This window comes from Salvelinus namaycush, unplaced genomic scaffold, assembly GCF_016432855.1.
Source record: "Salvelinus namaycush isolate Seneca unplaced genomic scaffold, SaNama_1.0 Scaffold540, whole genome shotgun sequence".
Taxonomy (NCBI): domain Eukaryota; kingdom Metazoa; phylum Chordata; class Actinopteri; order Salmoniformes; family Salmonidae; genus Salvelinus; species Salvelinus namaycush.
This window is the reverse complement of record NW_024061243.1, coordinates 72,746-95,191: the sequence shown is the minus strand read 5'-3', so window position 1 is coordinate 95,191 and position 22,446 is coordinate 72,746. Positions and strand designations below refer to the sequence as shown.

Below are 22,446 nucleotides of genomic sequence, written 5' to 3'. Positions count from 1 at the left end.
TGACAACAAGCTCAGTCCGATGATGCTGTGACACACCGCCCCAGACCATGACGGACCCTCCACCTCCAAATCGATCCCGCTCCAGAGTACAGGCCTCAGTGTAACGTTCATTCCTTCGACGGTAAACGCGAATCCGACCATCACCCCTGGTGAGACAAAACCGAGACTTGTCGGTGAAGAGCACTTTTTGCCAGTCCTGTCTGGTCCAGCGACAGTGGGTTTGTGCCCATAGGCGACGGTGATGTCTGGTGAGGACCTGCCTTACAACAGGCCTACAAGCCCTCAGTCCAGCCTCTCTCAGCCTATTGCGGACCGTCTGAGCACTGATGGAGGGATTGTGCGTTGCTGGTGTAACTCGGGCAGTTGTTGTTGCCATCCTGTACCTGTCCTGCAGCTGTGATGTTCTTAGGCGTCTCACAGTACGGACATTGTAATTTATTGCCCTGGCCACATCTGCAGTCTTCATGCCTCTTTGCAGCATGCCTAAGGCACGTTCACGCAGATGAGCAGGGACCCTGGGCATCTTTCTTTGGTGTTTTTTAGAGTCAGTAGAAAGGCCTCTTTAGTGTCCTAAGTTTTCACAACTGTGACCTTAATTGTCTACCATCTGTAAGCTGTTAGTGTCTTAATTATGGCTTGGGGGCAGTATTTCGACGTCTGGATGAGAAGCGTGCCCAAAGTAAACTGCCTGTTACTCAGGCCCAGAAGCTAGGTTATAAATGTAATTGGTAGTATTGGACAGAAAACACTCTAAAGTTTCCAAAACTGTTAAAATAATGTCTGTGAGTATAACAGAACTGATATGGCAGGCGGAAACCTGAGGAGAATCCATCCAGGAAGTGGGATTTTGTTGATGTGGGTATTTTCAATTGAATGCCTATAGAGTATCTAATGGGTTAGGACCCAGATTGCAGTTCCTATGGCTTCCACTAGATGTCAACAGTCTTTAGACTGTTACCGGTACTATGAGGATGTATTAGTCTGCATGTTTTGACTGCCTTGGAGCCAGTGGATTACTGAACAAAACGCGCCAACAAAACAGAGTTTTTGTGTAGCTGGGACTCTTGTGAGTGCAACCATATGAAGGTCTTCAAAGGTAAGTGATTAATTTTAATGCTATTTCTGACTTTAGTAATTCCTTTACTTGGTTGTAAAATGTTTGTATGCTTTTGTAAGAGGGGCGCTGTCCTCAGATAATCGCATGGTATGCTTTCGCCGTAAAGCCTTTTTGAAATCTGACAAAGCGGCTGGAATAACAACAAGTTAATCTTTAAGCCGATGTATAACACTTGTATTTTTATGAATGTTTATTATGACTATTTCTGTATTTTGAATTTGGAGCTCTGCAATTTCACCGGATGTTGTCGAGGTGAAAGATTAACGACCGTTCCACAGGTGCATGATCTTTAATTATTTATGGTTCATTGAACAACCATGGGAAACAGTGTTTAAACCCTTTACAATGAAGATCTGTGAAGTTATTTGGCTTTTTACGAATTATCTTTGACAGACAGGGTCCTGAAAAAGGGACATTTATTTTTTGCCTTAGTTTATATAGACACACACATATATAGACACACAACCACATACCGACAGAATTAATGATAACACACACATACCTCATCTGTGATCTGTGAACCAAACGTCACCCATGTTCCTGTGGACAGAGAAAACTGTCAAACACACACGTAGTATAAGGGGGGGGTGTGTGTGTGTGTGTGTGTGTGTGTGTGTGTGTGTGTGTGTGTGTGTGTGTGTGTGTGTGTGTGTGTGTGTGCGTGTGTGTGTGTGTGTTCTACTCACCTAACCCTAAACACGAAACTCTGAGACCAGATTTTCCCAGATTCCTGAAACAGATCAATCAATCATTTAACATCCTCACTGTGTGTGAGATTGGTTAGCTGAACTGAATCACATGATCAATCAGCCAATCCCCCATCATGCTCCACTCTGTGCTCTTTGACATTGCATGCTCAGATAACAAATGTGTTGTTCACTTTAAATAATGTCACTTAATGTTTACATCCAACGTTACTCATCTCATATGTATATACTGTATTCTATACTATCTACTGTATCTCAGTCTAGGTATTACTCATCTCATATGTATATACTGTATTCTATACTATCTACTGTATCTCAGTCTATGTATTACTCATCTCATATGTATATACTGTATTCTATACTATCTACTGTATCTCAGTCTAGGTATTACTCATCTCATATGTATATACTGTATTCTATACTATCTACTGTATATCAGTCTAGGTATTACTCATCTCATATGTATATACTGTATTCTATACTATCTACTGTATCTCAGTCTATGTATTACTCATCTCATATGTATATACTGTATTCTATACTATCTACTGTATCTCAGTCTATGTATTACTCATCTCATATGTATATACTGTATTCTATACTATCTACTGTATCTCAGTCTATGTATTACTCATCTCATATGTATATACTGTATTCTATACTATCTACTGTATCTCAGTCTTTGTATTACTCATCTCATATGTATATACTGTATTCTATACTATCTACTGTATCTCAGTCTATGTATTACTCATCTCATATGTATATACTGTATTCTATACTATCTACTGTATCTCAGTCTATGCCGCTCTGACATTGCCCGTCATATAGCATAACTACAAAGATTACATCATCACACAAAACGCTAATTGTTTTGCACATTATGCTCTCATAGTCTCACTGCAGAATCAGACGTTTAGCCATGTTCTCCAACGTCACGTTGAGAAGAGTTTTAGTTGCTCCTGATGCTCTGGATCGTTACATTTCTCCAAACATCACTTTAAGAGAGTTAAGTTTAGGCCCTCATTCTGAATGTTTAAAGGTAAGGGTTAGGGTTAGGGTTAAAGTTAAGGGTTAGGGTTAAGGTTTGGGATAGGGCTAGGGTTAAGGGTTAGGGTTAGGGTTAGGGCTAGGGTTAAGGTTTAAAGTTAAGGGTTAAGGTTTGGGATAGGGCTAGGGTTAAGGGTTAGGGTTAGGGTTAAGGTTTAAAGTTAAGGGTTAAGGTTTGGGATAGGGTTAGGGTTAAGGGTTAGGGTTAGGGTTAAGGTTTAAAGTTAAGGGTTAAGGTTTGGGATAGGGCTAGGGCTAGGGTTAATGGTTAGGGTTAGGGTTAGGGTTATGTTTAGAGTTAAGGGTTAAAGTTAAGGGTTAGAGTTAAGGTTTGGGATAGGGCTAGGGTTAAGGGTTAGGGTTAAGGTTTAAAGTTAAGGGTTAGGGTTAGGGTTAGGGTTTAAAGTTAAGGGTTAAGGTTTGGGATACGGTTAGGGTTAAGGGTTAGGGTTAGGGTTAAGGTTTAAAGTTAAGGGTTAAGGTTTGGGATAGGGCTAGGGTTAAGGGTTAGGGTTAGGGTTAGGGTTAAGGTTTAAAGTTAAGGGTTAAGGTTTGGGATAGGGTTAGGGTTATGTTTAGAGTTAAGGGTTAGGGTTAAAGTTAAGGGTTAGGGTTAAGGTTTGGGATAGGGCTAGAGTTAAGGGTTAGGGTTAGGTTTAAAGTTAAGGGTTAAGGTTTGGGAGAGGGATAGGGTTAAGGGATAGGGTTAGGTTTAAAGTTAAGGGTTAGGGTAAACTGTTAGGGTTAGGGTTAACTGTTAGGGTTGGGGTAAGGGTTAAGGTGTGGTATAGGGTTAGTGTTAAGGGTTAGGGTTTGGGATAGGGTTCAAACCAATATCGACTGAGTTCCAACACACAACCTTCTGAGCCATCGTCATGGGAACCCAAGCCTCCTTGATGGTAATAGCGCTCATCAACGATCAGGAAACAACAGGCCCAACAATCAGGAAACAACAGGCCCAACAATCAGGAAACAACAGGCCCAACAATCAGGAAACAACAGGCCCAACAATCAGGAAACAACCGGCCCAACAATCAGGAAACAACAGGCCCAACAATCAGGAAACAACAGGCCCAACAATCAGGAAACAACAGGCCCAACAATCAGGAAACAACAGGCCCAACAATCAGGAAACAACAGGCCCAACAATCAGGAAACAACAGGCCCAACAATCAGGAAACAACCGGCCCAACAATCAGGAAACAACAGGCCCAACAATCAGGAAACAACCGGCCCAACAATCAGGAAACAACAGGCCCAACAATCAGGAAACAACAGGCCCAACAATCAGGAAACAACCGGCCCAACAATCAGGAAACAACCGGCCCAACAATCAGGAAACAACAGGCCCAACAATCAGGAAACAACAGGCCCACAGGCCCAAATCAGGAAACAACAGGCCCAACAATCAGGAAACAAACAGGCCCAACAATCAGGAAACAACCGGCCCAACAATCAGGAAACAACAGGCCCAACAATCAGGAAACAACCGGCCCCCCAACAATCAGGAAACAACAGGCCCAACAATCAGGAAAACAACAGGCCCAACAATCAGGAAACAACAGGCCCAACAATCAGGAAACAACAGGCCCAACAATCAGGAAACAACAGGCCCAACAATCAGGAAACAACCGGCCCAACAATCAGGAAACAACAGGCCCAACAATCAGGAAACAACAGGCCCAACAATCAGGAAACAACAGGCCCAACAATCAGGAAACAACCGACCCAACAATCAGGAAACAACAGGCCCAACAATCAGGAAACAACCGACCCAACAATCAGGAAACAACAGGCCCAACAATCAGGAAACAACAGGCCCAACAATCAGGAAACAACAGGCCCAACAATCAGGAAACAACAGGCCCAACAATCAGGAAACAACAGGCCCAACAATCAGGAAACAACAGGCCCAACAATCAGGAAACAACAGGCCCAACAATCAGGAAACAACAGGCCCAACAATCAGGAAACAACAGGCCCAACAATCAGGAAACAACCGACCCAACAATCAGGAAACAACCGGCCCAACAATCAGGAAACAACAGACCCAACAATCAGGAACCAACAGGCCCAACAATCAGGAACCAACCGGCCCAACAATCAGGAAACAACAGGCCCAACAATCAGGAAACAACCGGCCCAACAATCAGGAAACAACCGGCCCAACAATCAGGAAACAACCGGCCCAACAATCAGGAAACAACCGGCCCAACAATCAGGAAACAACAGGCCAAACAATCAGGAAACAACAGGCCCAACAATCAGGAAACAACAGGCCCAACAATCAGGAAACAACAGGCCCAACAATCAGGAAACAACAGGCCCAACAATCAGGAAACAACAGGCCCAACAATCAGGAAACAACCGGCTCAACAATCAGGAAACAACAGACCCAACGATCAGGAAACAACAGACCCAACAATCAGGAACCAACAGGCCCCACGATCAGGAAACAACAGGCCCAACGATCAGGAAACAACAGACCCAACAATCAGGAAACAACAGACCCAACAATCAGGAAACAACCGGCCCAACAATCAGGAAACAACAGGCCCAACAATCAGGAAACAACAGGCCCAACAATCAGGAAACAACAGACCCAACAATCAGGAAACAACCGACCCAACAATCAGGAAACAACCGACCCAACAATCAGGAAACAACAGACCCAACAATCAGGAAACAACAGGCCCAACAATCAGGAAACAACAGGCCCAACAATCAGGAAACAACAGGCCCAACAATCAGGAAACAACCGGCCCAACAATCAGGAAACAACCGACCCAACAATCAGGAAACAACAGGTCCAACAATCAGGAAACAACCGGCCCAACAATCAGGAAACAACCGGCCCAACAATCAGGAAACAACAGACCCAACAATCAGGAAACAACAGACCCAAACAATCAGGAAACAACCGGCCCAACAATCAGGAAACAACAGGCCCAACAATCAGGAAACAACAGGGCCCAACGAATCAGGAAACAACCGGCCCAACAGATCAGGAAACAACCGGCCCAACGAATCAGGAAACAACAGGCTCAACAATCAGGAAACAACAGCGCCCAACAATCAGGAATACAACAGGCCCAACAATCAGGAAACAACAGACCCAAACGATCAGGAAACAACAGACCCAACAATCAGGAAACAAACCGACCCAACAATCAGGAACACAACCGACCCAACAATCAGGAAACCAACCGGCCCAACAATCAGGAAACAACAGGCCCAACGAATCAGAAACAAACGGACCCAACAATCAGGAACAACAGGCCCAACAATCAGGAAACAACCAGGCCCAAACAATCCGGAAACAACCGACCCAACAATCAGGAAACAACGGCCCAAACGAATTTTTTTTTTTCAGGAAACAACCGGCCCAACAATTAGGAAACAACAGGCACAAACATATCAGGAAACAACAGGCCCAACAATCAGGAACAACCGGCCCAACAGATCAGGAAACAACCCAGGGCCCAACGAATCAGGAAACAACAGGGCCCCAACGAATCAGGAAACACCAGGCCCAACAATCAGGAACAACAGTCCAATCAACAACCCAACGATCAGGAACAACAGACCCAACAAACAGGAACAACCAACAATCAGGAAACAACAGACCCAACAATCAGCGAATACAACAGACCCAACAATCAGGAAACAACCATGGCCCAACAATCAGGAAACAACAGGCCCAACAATCAGGAAACAACCGACCCAACGAATCAGGCAACAAACAGACCCAACGAATCAAGGAAACAACCGGCCCCAACGAATCAGGAAACCACAGGGCCCACAACGAATCAGGAAACAACAGGCCCAACGAATCTAGGAACCAACCGACCCAACGAATCAGGAAACAACAGGCCCAACGAATCAGGAAACAACAGGGCCCAACAAGTCAGGAAACAACCGGCCCCTAACAATCAGGAAACAACAGGCCAAACAATCAGGAAACAACAGCCCAACGATCATCAGGAAACAACCGGCCCAACAATCAGGAAACAACCGGCCCAACAATCAGGAAACAACCGGCCCAACAATCAGGAAACAACCGGCCCAACAATCAGGAAACAACCGGCCCAACAATCAGGAAACAACCGGCCCAACAATCAGGAAACAACCGGCCCAACAATCAGGAAACAACCGGCCCAACAATCAGGAAACAACCGGCCCAACAATCAGGAAACAACCGGCCCAACAATCAGGAAACAACCGGCCCAACAATCAGGAAACAACCGGCCCAACAATCAGGAAACAACCGACCCAACAATCAGGAAACAACCGGCCCAACAATCAGGAAACAACCGGCCCAACAATCAGGAAACAACCGGCCCAACAATCAGGAAACAACCGGCCCAACAATCAGGAAACAACCGGCTCAACAATCAGGAAACAACAGGCCCAACAATCAGGAAACAACAGGCCCAACAATCAGGAAACAACAGGCCCAACAATCAGGAAACAACAGGCCCAACAATCAGGAAACAACAGGCCCAACAATCAGGAAACAACCGGCCCAACAATCAGGAAACAACCGGCCCAACAATCAGGAAACAACAGGCCCAACAATCAGGAAACAACAGGCCCCACGATCAGGAAACAACCGGCCCAACAATCAGGAAACAACAGGCCCAACAATCAGGAAACAACAGGCCCAACAATCAGGAAACAACAGGCCCCACGATCAGGAAACAACCGGCCCAACAATCAGGAACCAACAGGCCCAACAATCAGGAAACAACAGGCCCAACAATCAGGAAACAACAGACCCAACAATCAGGAAACAACCGACCCAACAATCAGGAAACAACAGGCCCAACAGTCAGGAAACAACAGGCCCAACAGTCAGGAAACAACAGGCCCAACAATCAGGAAACACACCATCACCATGACCATCCATCTCTCTCTCTTTCTTGTACACTGAGGATGTTTTTGCAGCAATCTGAGCTGTACACTGAGTCTCAATTTGGGTTTCGTCCCATTTTATGAATTTTTGGTTGGTGAGCGGACCCCAGACCTCACAACCATGAAGGGCAATGGGTTATATAACCGATCCAAAATATTACACACACACACACACACACACACACACACACACACACACACACACACACACACACACACACACACACACACACACACACACGGAGAGACAAAAACACACACACACACAGGTACAAACACACACACACAGGGAGAGATATACACACACACACGGACAGACGGAGAGAAAAAGACGCCAGTGCTGTTTTAAAGCACTTTTCCTGGATTATAGACAGATGGCTAGTAACAAGACATAATACCCTTTCCCTCCACCAAATATGTTCTGTTTGTTTGCACTGAAACAGAGAATACACCTGCTCTCTCTCTCTCTCTCTCACTCACACACACACACACACACACACACACAGAGAGAGGTGTGTACAGGTGGATAAGATATCTCTTAAATGTCAGGTATCAAGTCTAAGATGTATAACTTTCAAAATACAGAAAAACAGCCGGTATGAGGCTAAACACGCAGTAGCATCATAAGAGGCTAAACATACAGTAGCATCATAAGAGGCTAAACACACAGTAGCATCATATGAGGCTAAACATACAGTAGCATCATAAGAGGCTAAACATACAGTAGCACCATAAGAGGCTAAACATACAGTAGCATCATAAGAGGCTAAACACACAGTAGCATCATAAGAGGCTAAACACACAGTAGCATCATAAGAGGCTAAACATACAGTAGCATCATAAGAGGCTAAACATACAGTAGCACCATAAGAGGCTAAACACACAGTAGCATCATATGAGGCTAAACATGCAGTAGCATCATAAGAGGCTAAACATACAGTAGCATCATAAGAGGCTAAACACACAGTAGCATCATATGAGGCTAAACACACAGTAGCATCATATGAGGCTAAACATGCAGTAGCATCATAAGAGGCTAAACACACAGTAGCATCATATGAGGCTAAACACACAGTAGCATCATAAGAGGCTAAACATACAGTAGCATCATAAGAGGCTAAACACACAGTAGCATCATATGAGGCTAAACACACAGTAGCATCATAAGAGGCTAAACACACAGTAGCATCATATGAGGCTAAACACACAGTAGCACCATAAGAGGCTAAACACACAGTTGCATCATAAGAGGCTAAACACACAGTAGCATCATAAGAGGCTAAACACACAGTAGCATCATAAGAGGCTAAACACACAGTAGCATCATAAGAGGCTAAACACACAGTAGCATCATAAGAGGCTAAACACACAGTAGCATCATAAGAGGCTAAACATACAGTAGCATCATAAGAGGCTAAACATACAGTAGCATCATAAGAGGCTAAACATACAGTAGCATCATAAGAGGCTAAACATACAGTAGCACCATAAGAGGCTAAACATACAGTAGCACCATAAGAGGCTAAACATACAGTAGCATCATAAGAGGCTAAACATACAGTAGCATCATAAGAGGCTAAACACACAGTAGCATCATAAGAGGCTAAACATACAGTAGCATCATAAGAGGCTAAACATACAGTAGCATCATATGAGGCTAAACATTCAGTAGCATCATAAGAGGCTAAACACACAGTAGCATCATAAGAGGCTAAACACACAGTAGCATGATATAAGGCTAAACATACAGTAGCATCATAAGAGGCTAAACACACAGTAGCATCATAAGAGGCTAAACACACAGTAGTATGATATAAGGCTAAACATACAGTAGCATCTTAAGAGGCTAAACATACAATAGCATCATAAGAGGCTAAACATTCAGTAGCATCATAAGAGGCTAAACATACAGTAGCATCATAAGAGGCTAAACATTCAGTAGCACCATAAGAGGCTAAACACACAGTAGCATCATAAGAGGCTAAACACACAGTAGCATCATAAGAGGCTAAACATACAGTAGCATCATATGAGGCTAAACATACAGTAGCATCATATGAGGCTAAACATTCAGTAGCATCATAAGAGGCTAAACACACAGTAGCATCATAAGAGGCTAAACACACAGTAGCATGATATAAGGCTAAACATACAGTAGCATCATAAGAGGCTAAACACACAGTAGCATCATATGAGGCTAAACACACAGTAGCATCATAAGAGGCTAAACACACAGTAGCATGATATAAGGCTAAACATACAGTAGCATCATAAGAGGCTAAACATACAGTAGCATCATAAGAGGCTAAACATTCAGTAGCATCATAAGAGGCTAAACCCACAGTAGCATCATAAGAGGCTAAACATACAGTAGCATCATAAGAGGCTAAACACACAGTAGCATCATATGAGGCTAAACACACAGTAGCATCATAAGAGGCTAAACATACAGTAGCATCATATGAGGCTAAACACACAGTAGCATCCTAAGAGGCTAAACATACAGTAGCATTATAAGAGGCTAAACACACAGTAGCATCTTATGAGGCTAAACACACAGTAGCATCATAAGAGGCTAAACACAAGGTAGCATGATATAAGGCTAAACACACAGTACCATCATGAGAGGCTAAACATACAGTAGCATCATAAGAGGCTAAACACACAGTAGCATCATTAGAGGCTAAACACACAGTAGCATCATAAGAGGCTAAACATACAGTAGCATCATATGAGGCTAAACACACAGTAGCATCATAAGAGGCTAAACACACAGTAGCATCATAAGAGGCTAAACATACAGTAGCATCATAAGAGGCTAAACACAAGGTAGCATGATATAAGGCTAAACATACAGTAGCATCATGAGAGGCTAAACATATAGTAGCATCATAAGAAGCTAAACATACAGTAGCATCATAAGAGGCTAAACTTACAGTAGCATCATAAGAGGCTAAACACACAGTAGCATCAAATGAGGCTAAACATACAGTAGCATCATAAGAGGCTAAACACACAGTAGCATCATAAGAGGCTAAACACACAGTAGCATCATAAGAGGCTAAACATACAGTAGCATCATATGAGGCTAAACACACAGTAGCACCATAAGAGGCTAAACACACAGTAGCATCATAAGGGGCTAAACACAAGGTAGCATGATATAAGGCTAAACACACAGTAGCACCATAAGAGGCTAAACACACAGTAGCATCATAAGAGGCTAAACATACAGTAGCATCATAAGAGGCTAAACATACAGTAGCATCATGAGAGGCTAAACATACAGTAGCATCATGAGAGGCTAAACATACAGTAGCATCATAAGAGGCTAAACACACAGTAGCATCATAAGAGGCTAAACATACAGTAGCATCATAAGAGGCTAAACACAAGGTAGCATGATATAAGGCTAAACATACAGTAGCATCATGAGAGGCTAAACATATAGTAGCATCATAAGAAGCTAAACATACAGTAGCATCATAAGAGGCTAAACTTACAGTAGCATCATAAGAGGCTAAACACACAGTAGCATCAAATGAGGCTAAACATACAGTAGCATCATAAGAGGCTAAACACACAGTAGCATCATAAGAGGCTAAACACACAGTAGCATCATAAGAGGCTAAACATACAGTAGCATCATATGAGGCTAAACACACAGTAGCACCATAAGAGGCTAAACACACAGTAGCATCATAAGAGGCTAAACACAAGGTAGCAAGATATAAGGCTAAACACACAGTAGCACCATAAGAGGCTAAACACACAGTAGCATCATAAGAGGCTAAACATACAGTAGCATCATAAGAGGCTAAACATACAGTAGCATCATGAGAGGCTAAACATACAGTAGCATCATGAGAGGCTAAACATACAGTAGCATCATAAGAGGCTAAACATTCAGTAGCATCATAAGAGGCTAAACATACAGTAGCATCATAAGAGGCTAAACAAACAGTAGCATCATAAGAGGCTAAACACACAGTAGCATCATAAGAGGCTAAACACACAGTAGCACCATAAGAGGCTAAACATACAGTAGCACCGTAAGAGGCTAAACCCACAGTAGCATCATAAGAGGCTAAACACACAGTAGCATCATATGAGGCTAAACACACAGTAGCACCATAAGAGGCTAAACACACAGTAGCATCATAAGAGGCTAAACATACAGTAGCATCATGAGAGGCTAAACATACAGTAGCATCATGAGAGGCTAAACATACAGTAGCATCATAAGAGGCTAAACATTCAGTAGCATCATAAGAGGCTAAACATACAGTAGCATCATAAGAGGCTAAACAAACAGTAGCATCATAAGAGGCTAAACACACAGTAGCATCATAAGAGGCTAAACACACAGTAGCACCATAAGAGGCTAAACATACAGTAGCACCGTAAGAGGCTAAACCCACAGTAGCATCATAAGAGGCTAAACACACAGTAGCATCATATGAGGCTAAACACACAGTAGCACCATAAGAGGCTAAACACACAGTAGCATCATAAGAGGCTAAACATACAGTAGCATCATATGAGGCTAAACACACAGTAGCATCATATGAGGCTAAACATACAGTAGCACCATAAGAGGCTAAACCCACAGTAGCATCCTAAGAGGCTAAACATACAGTAGCATTATAAGAGGCTAAACACACAGTAGCATCTTATGAGGCTAAACACACAGTAGCATCATAAGAGGCTAAACACAAGGTAGCATGATATAAGGCTAAACACACAGTAGCATCATGAGAGGCTAAACATACAGTAGCATCATAAGAGGCTAAACACACAGTAGCATCATTAGAGGCTAAACACACAGTAGAATCATAAGAGGCTAAACACACAGTAGCATCATATGAGGCTAAACACACAGTAGCATCATAAGAGGCTAAACACACAGTAGCATCATAAGAGGCTAAACATACAGTAGCATCATAAGAGGCTAAACACACAGTAGCATCATATGAGGCTAAACACACAGTAGCATCATAAGAGGCTAAACACACAGTAGCATCATATGAGGCTAAACATACAGTAGCATCATAAGAGGCTAAACATTCAGTAGCACCATAAGAGGCTAAACACACAGTAGCATCATAAGAGGCTAAACATACAGTAGCATCCTAAGAGGCTAAACACACAGTAGCATCATATGAGGCTAAACATACAGTAGCATCATATGAGGCTAAACATACAGTAGCATCATATGAGGCTAAACATACAGTAGCATCATATGAGGCTAAACATACAGTAGCATCATAAGAGGCTAAACACACAGTAGCATCATATGAGGCTAAACATACAGTAGCATCATAAGAGGCTAAACACACAGTAGCATCATAAGAGGCTAACTGCTTCATACTGGCTGTATTTCTGTATTTTGACTACATCAACAATGGACTAATGAAACAAATATGTTAGAGTGTGTTAGAGTGACAGCCTCTCAACTCACTCAGCAGACCACCATTAACCAATCAGCACGTGTGTTAGAGTGACAGCCTCTCAACTAACCAATCAGCACGTGTGTTAGAGTGACAGCCTCTCAACTCACTCAGCAGACGACCATTAACCAATCAGCACGTGTGTTAGAGTGACAGCCTCTCAACTAACCAATCAGCACCTGTGTTAGAGTGAGCTTCCTTCATGACCTCTAGAATTCTTTCCCTCACACCTGGGGGTCACAGGTCAGAATTCACAGGTCACAGAGAGGTCACAGAGAGGTAGCTGGACATAAGCAATAAGGCACGAGGGGGTGTAGTATATGGCCAATATACCACAGCTAAGGACTGTTTTTAAGCACGATGCACCCTTAGCCATGGTATATTGGCCATATACCACAAACCCCTATTATAAACTGGTTACCAACATAAATAGATAGGTATATAATAAATAGGTATACCACGGCTGTCAACCAATCAACATTCAGAACTCGAACCACCCAGTTTATGCTGTACTATACTGTATGTACTATACTATACTAAAATAGCACATTGTAGGTAGGTAGGACTGGGGTCTGAACGGATAGTGCAGAGCTTCTGTTCTTTTCTATACCCTGTGGAGAACACAATTCACCCCCATTCATATCGATGGGGCTGTAGTGGAGCAGGTCGAGAGCTTCAAGTTCATCGGTGTCCACATCACAAAGGAATTAACATGGTCCACACATCAACACAGTCGTTAAGTAGATACGCCTCTTGCGCCTCAGGAGGCTGAAAAGATTTGGCATGGGCCCTCAGATCTTCAAAAAGTTCTACAGCTGCACCATTGAGAACATCTTGACTGGCTGCATCACCGCTTGACAATTGCTTGTCATCCAACCGTAAGGCGTTACAGAGGGTAGTGTGCACGGCCCAGTACATTTGTTAACCTCTCTTGGGTAGGGGGCAGTGTTTTCACCCCCGGATGAAAAGCGTGCCCAAAGTAAACTGCCTGTTACTCAGGCCCAGAAGCTAGGATATGCATATAATTGGTAGATTTGGATAGAAAACACTCTAAAGTTTCCAAGACTGTTACAAAAATGTATGTGAGTATAACAGAACTGATATGGCAGGCGAAAACCTGAGAAAAATCCATCCAGGAAGTGGAATTATTTTCATGTGGCTGTTTTTCAACTCAATGCCTATAGAGAATCCAATGGGTTAGGAATCAGATTGCAGTTCCTATGGCTTCCACTAGATGTCAACAGTCTTTAGACATGGTTTCAGGCTTTTATTTTGAAAAACGACGAGTAAAAAGCTATTTTGGTCAGAGGACAGGGGAAGAATGCAGACCTGATTTGGCCGTTGAAAACGGTATTGTCCGGTTGAAATATTGATTATAAAGACAATAAACAACCTGAGGATTAATTATAAACATCGTTTGACATGTTTTGACGAGCTTTACCAGTACTTTTAGTATGTACTCGTCTGCCTGTTGTGACCGCCTTGGAGCCATTGGATTACTGAACAAAACAGAGTTTTTGGGACATAAAGAGGGACTTTATCGAACAAAACAAACATTTACTGTGTAACTGGGAGTCTTGTGAGTGCAACCATATGAAGATCAAAGGTAAGTGATTAATTTTATCGCTATTTCTGACTTTAGTGACTCCTCTACTTGGCTGGTAAATGTTTGTATGCTTTTTTACATGGGGCGACACATCGGAACCCAAGAGTAGACTCAGATGAGGAAACTGTCACGCCTGACCTTAGAGAGCCTTTTTACGTCTTTATTTGGTTTCGTCAGAGTGTGATTTGGGTGGGCATTCTATGTTCATTATTTCTTTGTTTCTGGTCGAGTGTGGTTCCCAATCAGAGGCAGCTGTCTATCGTTGTCTCTGATTAGGGATCATACTTAGGCAGCCCTTTTTCCCACCTGTGATTGTGGGTAGTTGTCTATTTGTAGTGGCCTGTGAGCACTACGTAGCTTTATGTTCGTTTGTTATTTTCTTGTTTTGTTGGCGACATTAAATAAACTAAAATGTACGCTCACAACGCTGCACCTTGGTCCATTCCTTTCGACGAGCCATAAGACGAGCGTGACATAACTACCCACCACAAAAGGAACAAGCAGCGTGGAGAAAGGGACTCATGGACTTGGGAGGAAATCCTGGACGGTAAAGGACCCTGGAGGCAGGCTGGGGAATATCGCCGTCCAAAGGAGGAATTAAAGGCAGCGAAGGAGGAGCGGCAACGGTATGAGGAGGCAAGTCATCGAAGCAGGCACGAGAGGCAGCCCCCAAATTGTTTTTGGGGGGCACACGGGGAGAATGGCGGAGTCAGGTTATAGACCTGAGCCAACTCCCCGTGCTTACCGCAAGGAGCGTGGTACTGGTCAGGCACCGTGTTATGCGGTAAAGCGCACAGTGTCTCCAGTGCGCGTGCACAGCCCGGTGCGTTCGGAGCCAGCTCTCCGCAAGTGCCACGCTAGAGTGGGCATCCAGCCAGGGCGGATTGTGCCAGCTCAGCGCTCTTGGTCTCCGGTGCGCCGTTTCGGCCCAGCGTATCCTGCGCCGGCTCTGCGCACAGTGACTGCTCAGTGCGTCCTATGCCTGCGCTCCGCCCGTTCCGGGCTAAAGTGGGCATTCAGCCAAGAGGAGCGGTGCAAGTTCTGAGCACCAGATCTCCAGTGCTCCCCCAGAGCCCGGTTCAACCTGTGCCTGCGCTCTGGAGGTGCCGTGCTGAAGTGGGCATTCAGCCTGGAAGAGTGGTGCCAGGGATAAGCACCAGATCTCCAGTGCACCCCCACAGCCCGGTTCATCCTGTGCCTGCTCCCAGAACCAGGCGTCCTGTATGTCTCCCCAGCCTGGTAAGCCCTGTGGCAGCCCCACGCACCAGGCTGCCTATACGTCTCCTCCCACCAGTGATGATCCATGGCAAGAAGCCTCCAGTGATGATCCCTGGCACGAAGCCTCCAGTGATGATCCATGGCACGAAGCCTCCAGTGACGATCCATGGCAAGAAGCCTCCAGGGACGATCCATGGCACGAAGCCTCCAACGACGGCCTCCAGTCCGGAGCCTCCAGCGACGGTCTCCAGTCCGGAGCCTCCAGCGACGGTCCCCAGTCCCGGAGCCTCCAGCGACGGTCCCCAGTCCCGGAGCCTCCAGCGACGGTCCCCAGTCCCGGAGCCTCCAGCGACGGTCCCCAGTCCCGGAGCCTCCAGCGACGGTCCCCAGTCCCGGAGCCTCCAGCGACGGTCCCCAGTCCGGAGCATCCAGCGACGGTCCCCAGTCCGGAGCCTCCAGCGACATTCTCCAGTCCGGAGCCTCCAGCGACGGTCCCCAGTCCGGAGCCTCCAGCGACGTTCTCCAGTCCGGAGCCTCCAGCGACGTTCTCCAGTCCGGAGCCTCCAGCGACGGTCTCCAGTCCGGAGCCTCCAGCGACGGTCTCCAGTGCCCAGTCCGATGCCCGCAACGAGGGTGCCCAGTCCGGGGCCCGCAACGAGGGTGCCTAGTCCGGGGCCCGCAACGAGGGTCCCCAGTCCGGGGTCGGCGACGAGGGTCCCCGCACCAGAGGTTCCACCAAAGTGGGGTGAGCCAGTGGTGGAGCAGGGTCTGCGTCCCGCACCTGAGCCGCCACCGCGGATAGATGCCCACCCAGACCCTCCCCTATAGGTTCAGGTTTTGCGGCCGGAGTCCGCACCTTAAGGGGGGGGGGGGGGGGGTACTGTCACGCCCTGACCTTAGAGAGCCTTTATGTCTCTATTTGGTTTGGTCAGGGTGTGATTGTGGGTGGGCATTCTATGTTCTTTAGTTCTATTATTTGTATTTCTATGTTTTGGCCGGGTTCTCAATCAGGGACAGACGATTTTTACACGCTTCATCACTCGGCCCGTTCTGTGAGCTTGTGTGGCCTACCACTGAGCCGTTGTTGCTCCTAGACGTTTCCACTTCACAATAACAGCACTTACAGCTGACCGGGGGCAGCTCTAGCAGGGCAGAAACTTGACAAACTGACTTGCTGGAAAGGTGGCATCTCATGACGGTGCCACTTTGAAAGTCACTGATCTCTTCAGTAAGGCCATTCTACTGCCAATGTTTGTCTATAGAGATTGCATGGTCGTGTGCTTGAATTTATACACCTGTCAGCAATGGGTGTGGCTGAAATAGCGGAATCCACCAATTTGAAGGTGTGTCCACATACTTTTGTATATATTGTGTAGTTAAAAAAGCGGATTGTAGTGTTTTTGCGGACATTACTGTATTATTATTTACTGTAGTAGTGTTTTTGCGGACATTACTGTATTATTATTTACTGTAGTAGTGTTTTTGCGGACATTACTGTATTATTATTTACTGTAGTAGTGTTTTTGCGGACATTACTGTATTATTATTTACTGTAGTAGTGTTTTTTCGGACATTACTGTATTATTATTTACTGTAGTAGTGTTTTTGCGGACATTACTGTATTATTATTTACTGTAGTAGTGTTTTTGCGGACATTACTGTATTATTATTTACTGTAGTAGTGTTTTTTCGGACATTACTGTATTATTATTTACTGTAGTAGTGTTTTTTCGGACATTACTGTATTATTATTTACTGTAGTAGTGTTTTTGCGGACATTACTGTATTATTATTTACTGTAGTAGTGTTTTTGCGGACATTACTGTATTATTATTTACTGTAGTAGTGTTTTTGCGGACATTACTGTATTATTATTTACTGTAGTAGTGTTTTTGCAGATAATACTGTTTACTGTGGTATACTACAACATTCTACAGTAAGATCAACACATGATCGAGGGATACTAAAATGTGTAGTATGATATTCTAAAGTATACTACATTTTACTCTAGAATTAGTAAGTAGTGTAGTATTCTGGTTTTACTGGTTTTGTTTGGGGGCCATGATGCCTTCAGTTTTAGGGTTTGAACCTTTAGTTTAAGCATGCCTGTTTGCACTTTCCTTTTTGGGATACTTAGCTATTTATTTTAGTCTGAACAAATAATAACCAGCTTGGACTGGCCGACCAAAAGGAATCAAGACAGCGCTGGCCCTGGACCAAGGTAATGTGCTGTCGCCCTGGACCAAGGTAAGATAGCTGTCCCTGGACCAAGGTGAGGTGCTGTTGCCCTGGACCAAGATAAGATAGCTGTCGCCCTGGACCAAGGTAAGATAGCTGTTGCCCTGGACCAAGGTAAGATAGCTGGCCCTGGACCAAGGTAAGGTGTTGTCGCACTAGACCAAGGTAAGGTGCTGTCGCCCTGGACCAAGGACAGGTTGCTGTCGCCCTGGACCAAGGCAAGGTGCTGTTGCCCTGGACCAAAGCAAGGTGCTGTCGCCCTGGACCAAGGTAAGACAGCTGTCGCCCTGGACCAAGGTAAGGTGCTGTCGCCCTGGACCAAGGACAGGTTGCTGTCGCCCTGGACCAAGGCAAGGTGCTGTCGCCCTGGACCAAGGTAAGGTGCTGTCGCCCTGGACCAAGGACAGGTTGCTGTCGCCCTGGACCAAGGTAAGGTGCTGTTGCCCTGGACCAAGGTAATGTAATGTCGCCCTGCACCAAGGACAGGTTGCTGTTGCCCTGGACCAAAGCAAGGTGCTGTCGCCCTGGACCAAGGTAAGATAGCTGTCGCCCTGGACCAAGGTAAGGTGCTGTCGCCCTGGACCAAGGACAGGTTGCTGTCGTCCTGGAACAAGGACAGGTTGCTGTTGCCCTGGACCAAGGTAAGGTAATGTCGAACCTGCACCAAGGACAGGTTGCTGTTGCCCTGGACCAAAGCAAGGTGCTGTCGCCCTGGACCAAGGTAAGGTTGCAGTCACCCAGGACCAAGGACAGGTTGCTGTCACCTTGGTCCAAGGTAAAGCTGCTATCTCCCTGGACCAAGGTAAGGTTGCTGTACATCCAACACCTGGTTGCATACCCTTACTGTCACATTAAAGCATACTTTCAGTCAGGTTACAGAACCATTCTGTGTGTGTGTCTACTGTCTACCCACCTGTATGGCATAGCGGTCTGTTCTGCGGTACACTCCGTCACCGTGAGGTCACACTCTCTGAGATAGAGTTCCAGCCTCCGTCGCTCCATCAGTGTCCTGGCAGCCTGTAGTATCTGTCCTGCTAGAACCGACTCCTCCTTCCCTCCTCCCCCTCTCTTACCCGACCCACTCTTAGCGGTGGCGGATGTTTTGGGTTTCTTACTGAACCCATACAGTGCCTCCACACTGAACTTTCCCCCTTTACCGGCTGATGAGCCACAGCCTGCACCCGACGGTCGCCCTGCGGACATGATGAATCACAGACTGTTACCCCTGGCAGCGAACCCTACCTCTGACCCTTGACCCAAAACCCCTGACCCCTCCACTCAGCAGAGTCCTAGGCCTTCAGTGTGTTCAGCTTGTCCTGTTCCAGGTGATTCTAGATCCAAGAAGCAGCAGACTCTCTGGTTGAGTGTTCTAGAAACTCTTTGGTAAATGTTTCTTAACATCCCGGTATCTTACCCTCCATGGGTTAAGGATAGACCAACAGGTCACAGTTCTGCCCTCCAACAAGTCAGGGCAGGTTTGGGGGTTGTTCCTACAGGTTCGGAGGGGAGATCAGGTTCTTCCCAAAATGGCGTCTGGCCGGAGAGTTGAGGGTCCAGAAACACCACTCTATCCTCTCTCTCTCCTGCCGTCCATCTGTCCTCCTCACCTCTCTCTCTTTTTGTGCCTCTCTTTCCGTCTTTCTATCCGTTTCTCTTTCACACACTCTCTTTGTTTCTTTCTTTGTCTCTCATTCACTCTCTCCGTCTCTCTATCCGTCCGGATCTCTCTCTCGATACGTTTATTATCCCTCTATCTCCATCCTTCTATAATATCTATTCCTCTAACACCTCCGTCCTTCTCTGTCTCCTCTCTCTCTACCTCCCTCTCTTCTCTCTCCCTCCTCTCTTTTTCGCTTTCCCTCTGCTTGATTGACAACAGGATTTTGTCAAAAACATTTAATGCCTCCCATTACCGTGTGTGTCCAGATTAAGTGAGAGAAACTGGGCAAACCGCCATACCTGACATCTGCACCCAGATTAACATAGTAACACAAACACACACTAGGGATGTCATGATACCAGTATTGCCATACTCAGAGGTATCATGCAAGGAAACAAAACATGAAGCCAACAACATTACCTGAGGAAACAAGCTTATATTGTCCCGCAGAATCCTGTTTGTTTTCCAAGCTACAGTACAGTTGAAGTCGGAAGTTTACATATACTTAGGTTGGAGTCATTAAAACTCGTTTTTCAACCACTCCACAAATTTCTTGTTAACAAACTATAGTTTTGGCCAGTCGGTTAGGACATCTACTTTGTGCATGACACAAGTCATTTTTCCAACAATTGTTTGCAGACATATTATTTCACTTATAATTCACTGTATCACAATTCCAGTGGGTCAGAAGTTTACATACACTAAGTTGACTGTGCCTTTAAACAGGTGGGAAAATTCCAGAAAACGATGTCATGGCTTAAGAAGCTTCTGATAGGCTAATTGACATCATTTGAGTCAATTGGAGGTGTACCTGTGGATGTATTTCAAGGCCTACCTCCAAAGGCCTCTTTGCTTGACAATATGGGAAATCAAAAGACATCAGCCAAGACCTCAGAAAAATAAATTGTAGACCTCCACAAGTCTGGTTCATCCTTGGGAGCAATTACCAAACGCCTGAAGGTACCACGTTCATCTGTACAAAGAACAGTACGCAAGTATAAACACCGTGGGACCATGCAGCCGTCATACCGCTCAGGAAGGAGCTGTCTCCTAGAGATGAACGTACTTTGGTGCAAAAAGTGAAAATCAATCCCAGAACAACAGCAAAGGACCTTGTGAAGATGCTGGAGGAAACAGGTGCAAAAGTATCTATATCCACAGTAAAACCAGTCCTATATCGACATAACCTGAAAGGCTGCTCAGCAAGGAAGAAGCCACTGCTCCAAAACCGCCACAAAAAAAGCCAAACTACGGTTTGCAACTGCAGATGGGGACAAAAATCTTTTTTAAATTATTTTTTTAAATGTCCTCTGGTCTGATGAAACAAAAATAGAACTGTTTGGCCATAATTACCATCGTTACGTTTGGAGGAAAAGGGGGAGGCTTGCAAGCCGAAGAACACCATCCCAACAGTGAAGCACGGGGGTGGCAGCATCGTGTTGTGGGGATTCTTTGCTGCAGGAGGGACTGGTGCACTTCACAAAATAGATGGCATCATGAGGAAGGAAAAGCATGTGGATATATTGAAGCAACATCTCAAGACATCAGTCAGGAAGTTAAAGCTTGGTCGCAAATGGGTCTTCCAAATGGACAATGACCCCAAGCAACCTGTGCTACCAGGAACTAGTTCTCCATCTGTCCCTATCAGAATGGCCTGTGTTACCAGGAACTAGTTCTCCATCTGTCCCTATCAGAATGGCCTGTGTTACCAGGAACTAGTTCTCCATCTGTCCCTATCAGAATGGCCTGTGTTACCAGGAACTAGTTCCCCATCTGTCCCTATCAGAATGGCCTGTGTTACCAGGAACTAGTTCCCCATCTGTCCCTATCAGAATGGCCTGTGTTACCAGGAACTAGTTCTCCATCTGTCCCTATCAGAATGGCCTGTGTTACCAGGAACTAGTTCCCCATCTGTCCCTATCAGAATGGCCTGTGCTACCTGGAACTAGTTCCCCATCTGTCCCTATCAGAATGGCCTGTGCTACCTGGAACTTGCATGCCAAGGAAGTCGTCTCCATCTGCTCCTCCTCGATCCTGTGATGAAGTAGACGGAGAACAGCAAGAGGATTGTTCCAATCAGTGCTGGTCACATGACACAAGTCGTGGAAACTGAAGGCAACGGTTGCTCAGTGGACTGAAGTGACTGAGAGGTTCGGAGCAGATTGACATAAGGAATAGCTTCTCTGCACTCGTACCTGATCTCCCGGTGCCTTCATTGCTGGGATTGCCATTGTCCAGTTCAGACCCTTTCCCTCTCTCTGGATATGAAGGGGCACTTCCTGCTGTGGGAGTGTGGACCTATCGCCGGGAGCAGCGGGCATACACTATCCTGCTTTCGTGGACCCGTGAAAGGCTCATTGAATTGTGGGAGTGGGTGGATTTCTTAATTCCCTTCTCTGGCCGTTTGTATTGGGCAGTTCAATGGTGAGAAATGTCTCAGTCCCTGGTGCTATCCCGGTGAACGAGGGTTTGGGTGACTACTTGAC

At 45.4% G+C, this 22,446-nt stretch overlaps 1 protein-coding gene across 1 annotated transcript in view; it reads right to left on the bottom strand.

The window, feature by feature from the left end:
• LOC120041784 (voltage-gated potassium channel subunit beta-2-like) overlaps positions 1-19,503 on the bottom strand; it is a 72,447-nt gene extending 52,944 nt beyond the window's left edge. Inside the window, exons 1-3 of the mRNA XM_038986647.1 lie at positions 19,214-19,503; positions 1,804-1,847; positions 1,620-1,657 (exon numbers count right to left, since the gene is read on the bottom strand). Of these exons, the coding sequence (XP_038842575.1) occupies positions 1,620-1,657; positions 1,804-1,847; positions 19,214-19,503 (372 nt within the window). The remainder of the gene's footprint in view (positions 1-1,619; positions 1,658-1,803; positions 1,848-19,213) is intronic.
• Between the last annotated feature and the right edge of the window lie 2,943 nt (positions 19,504-22,446).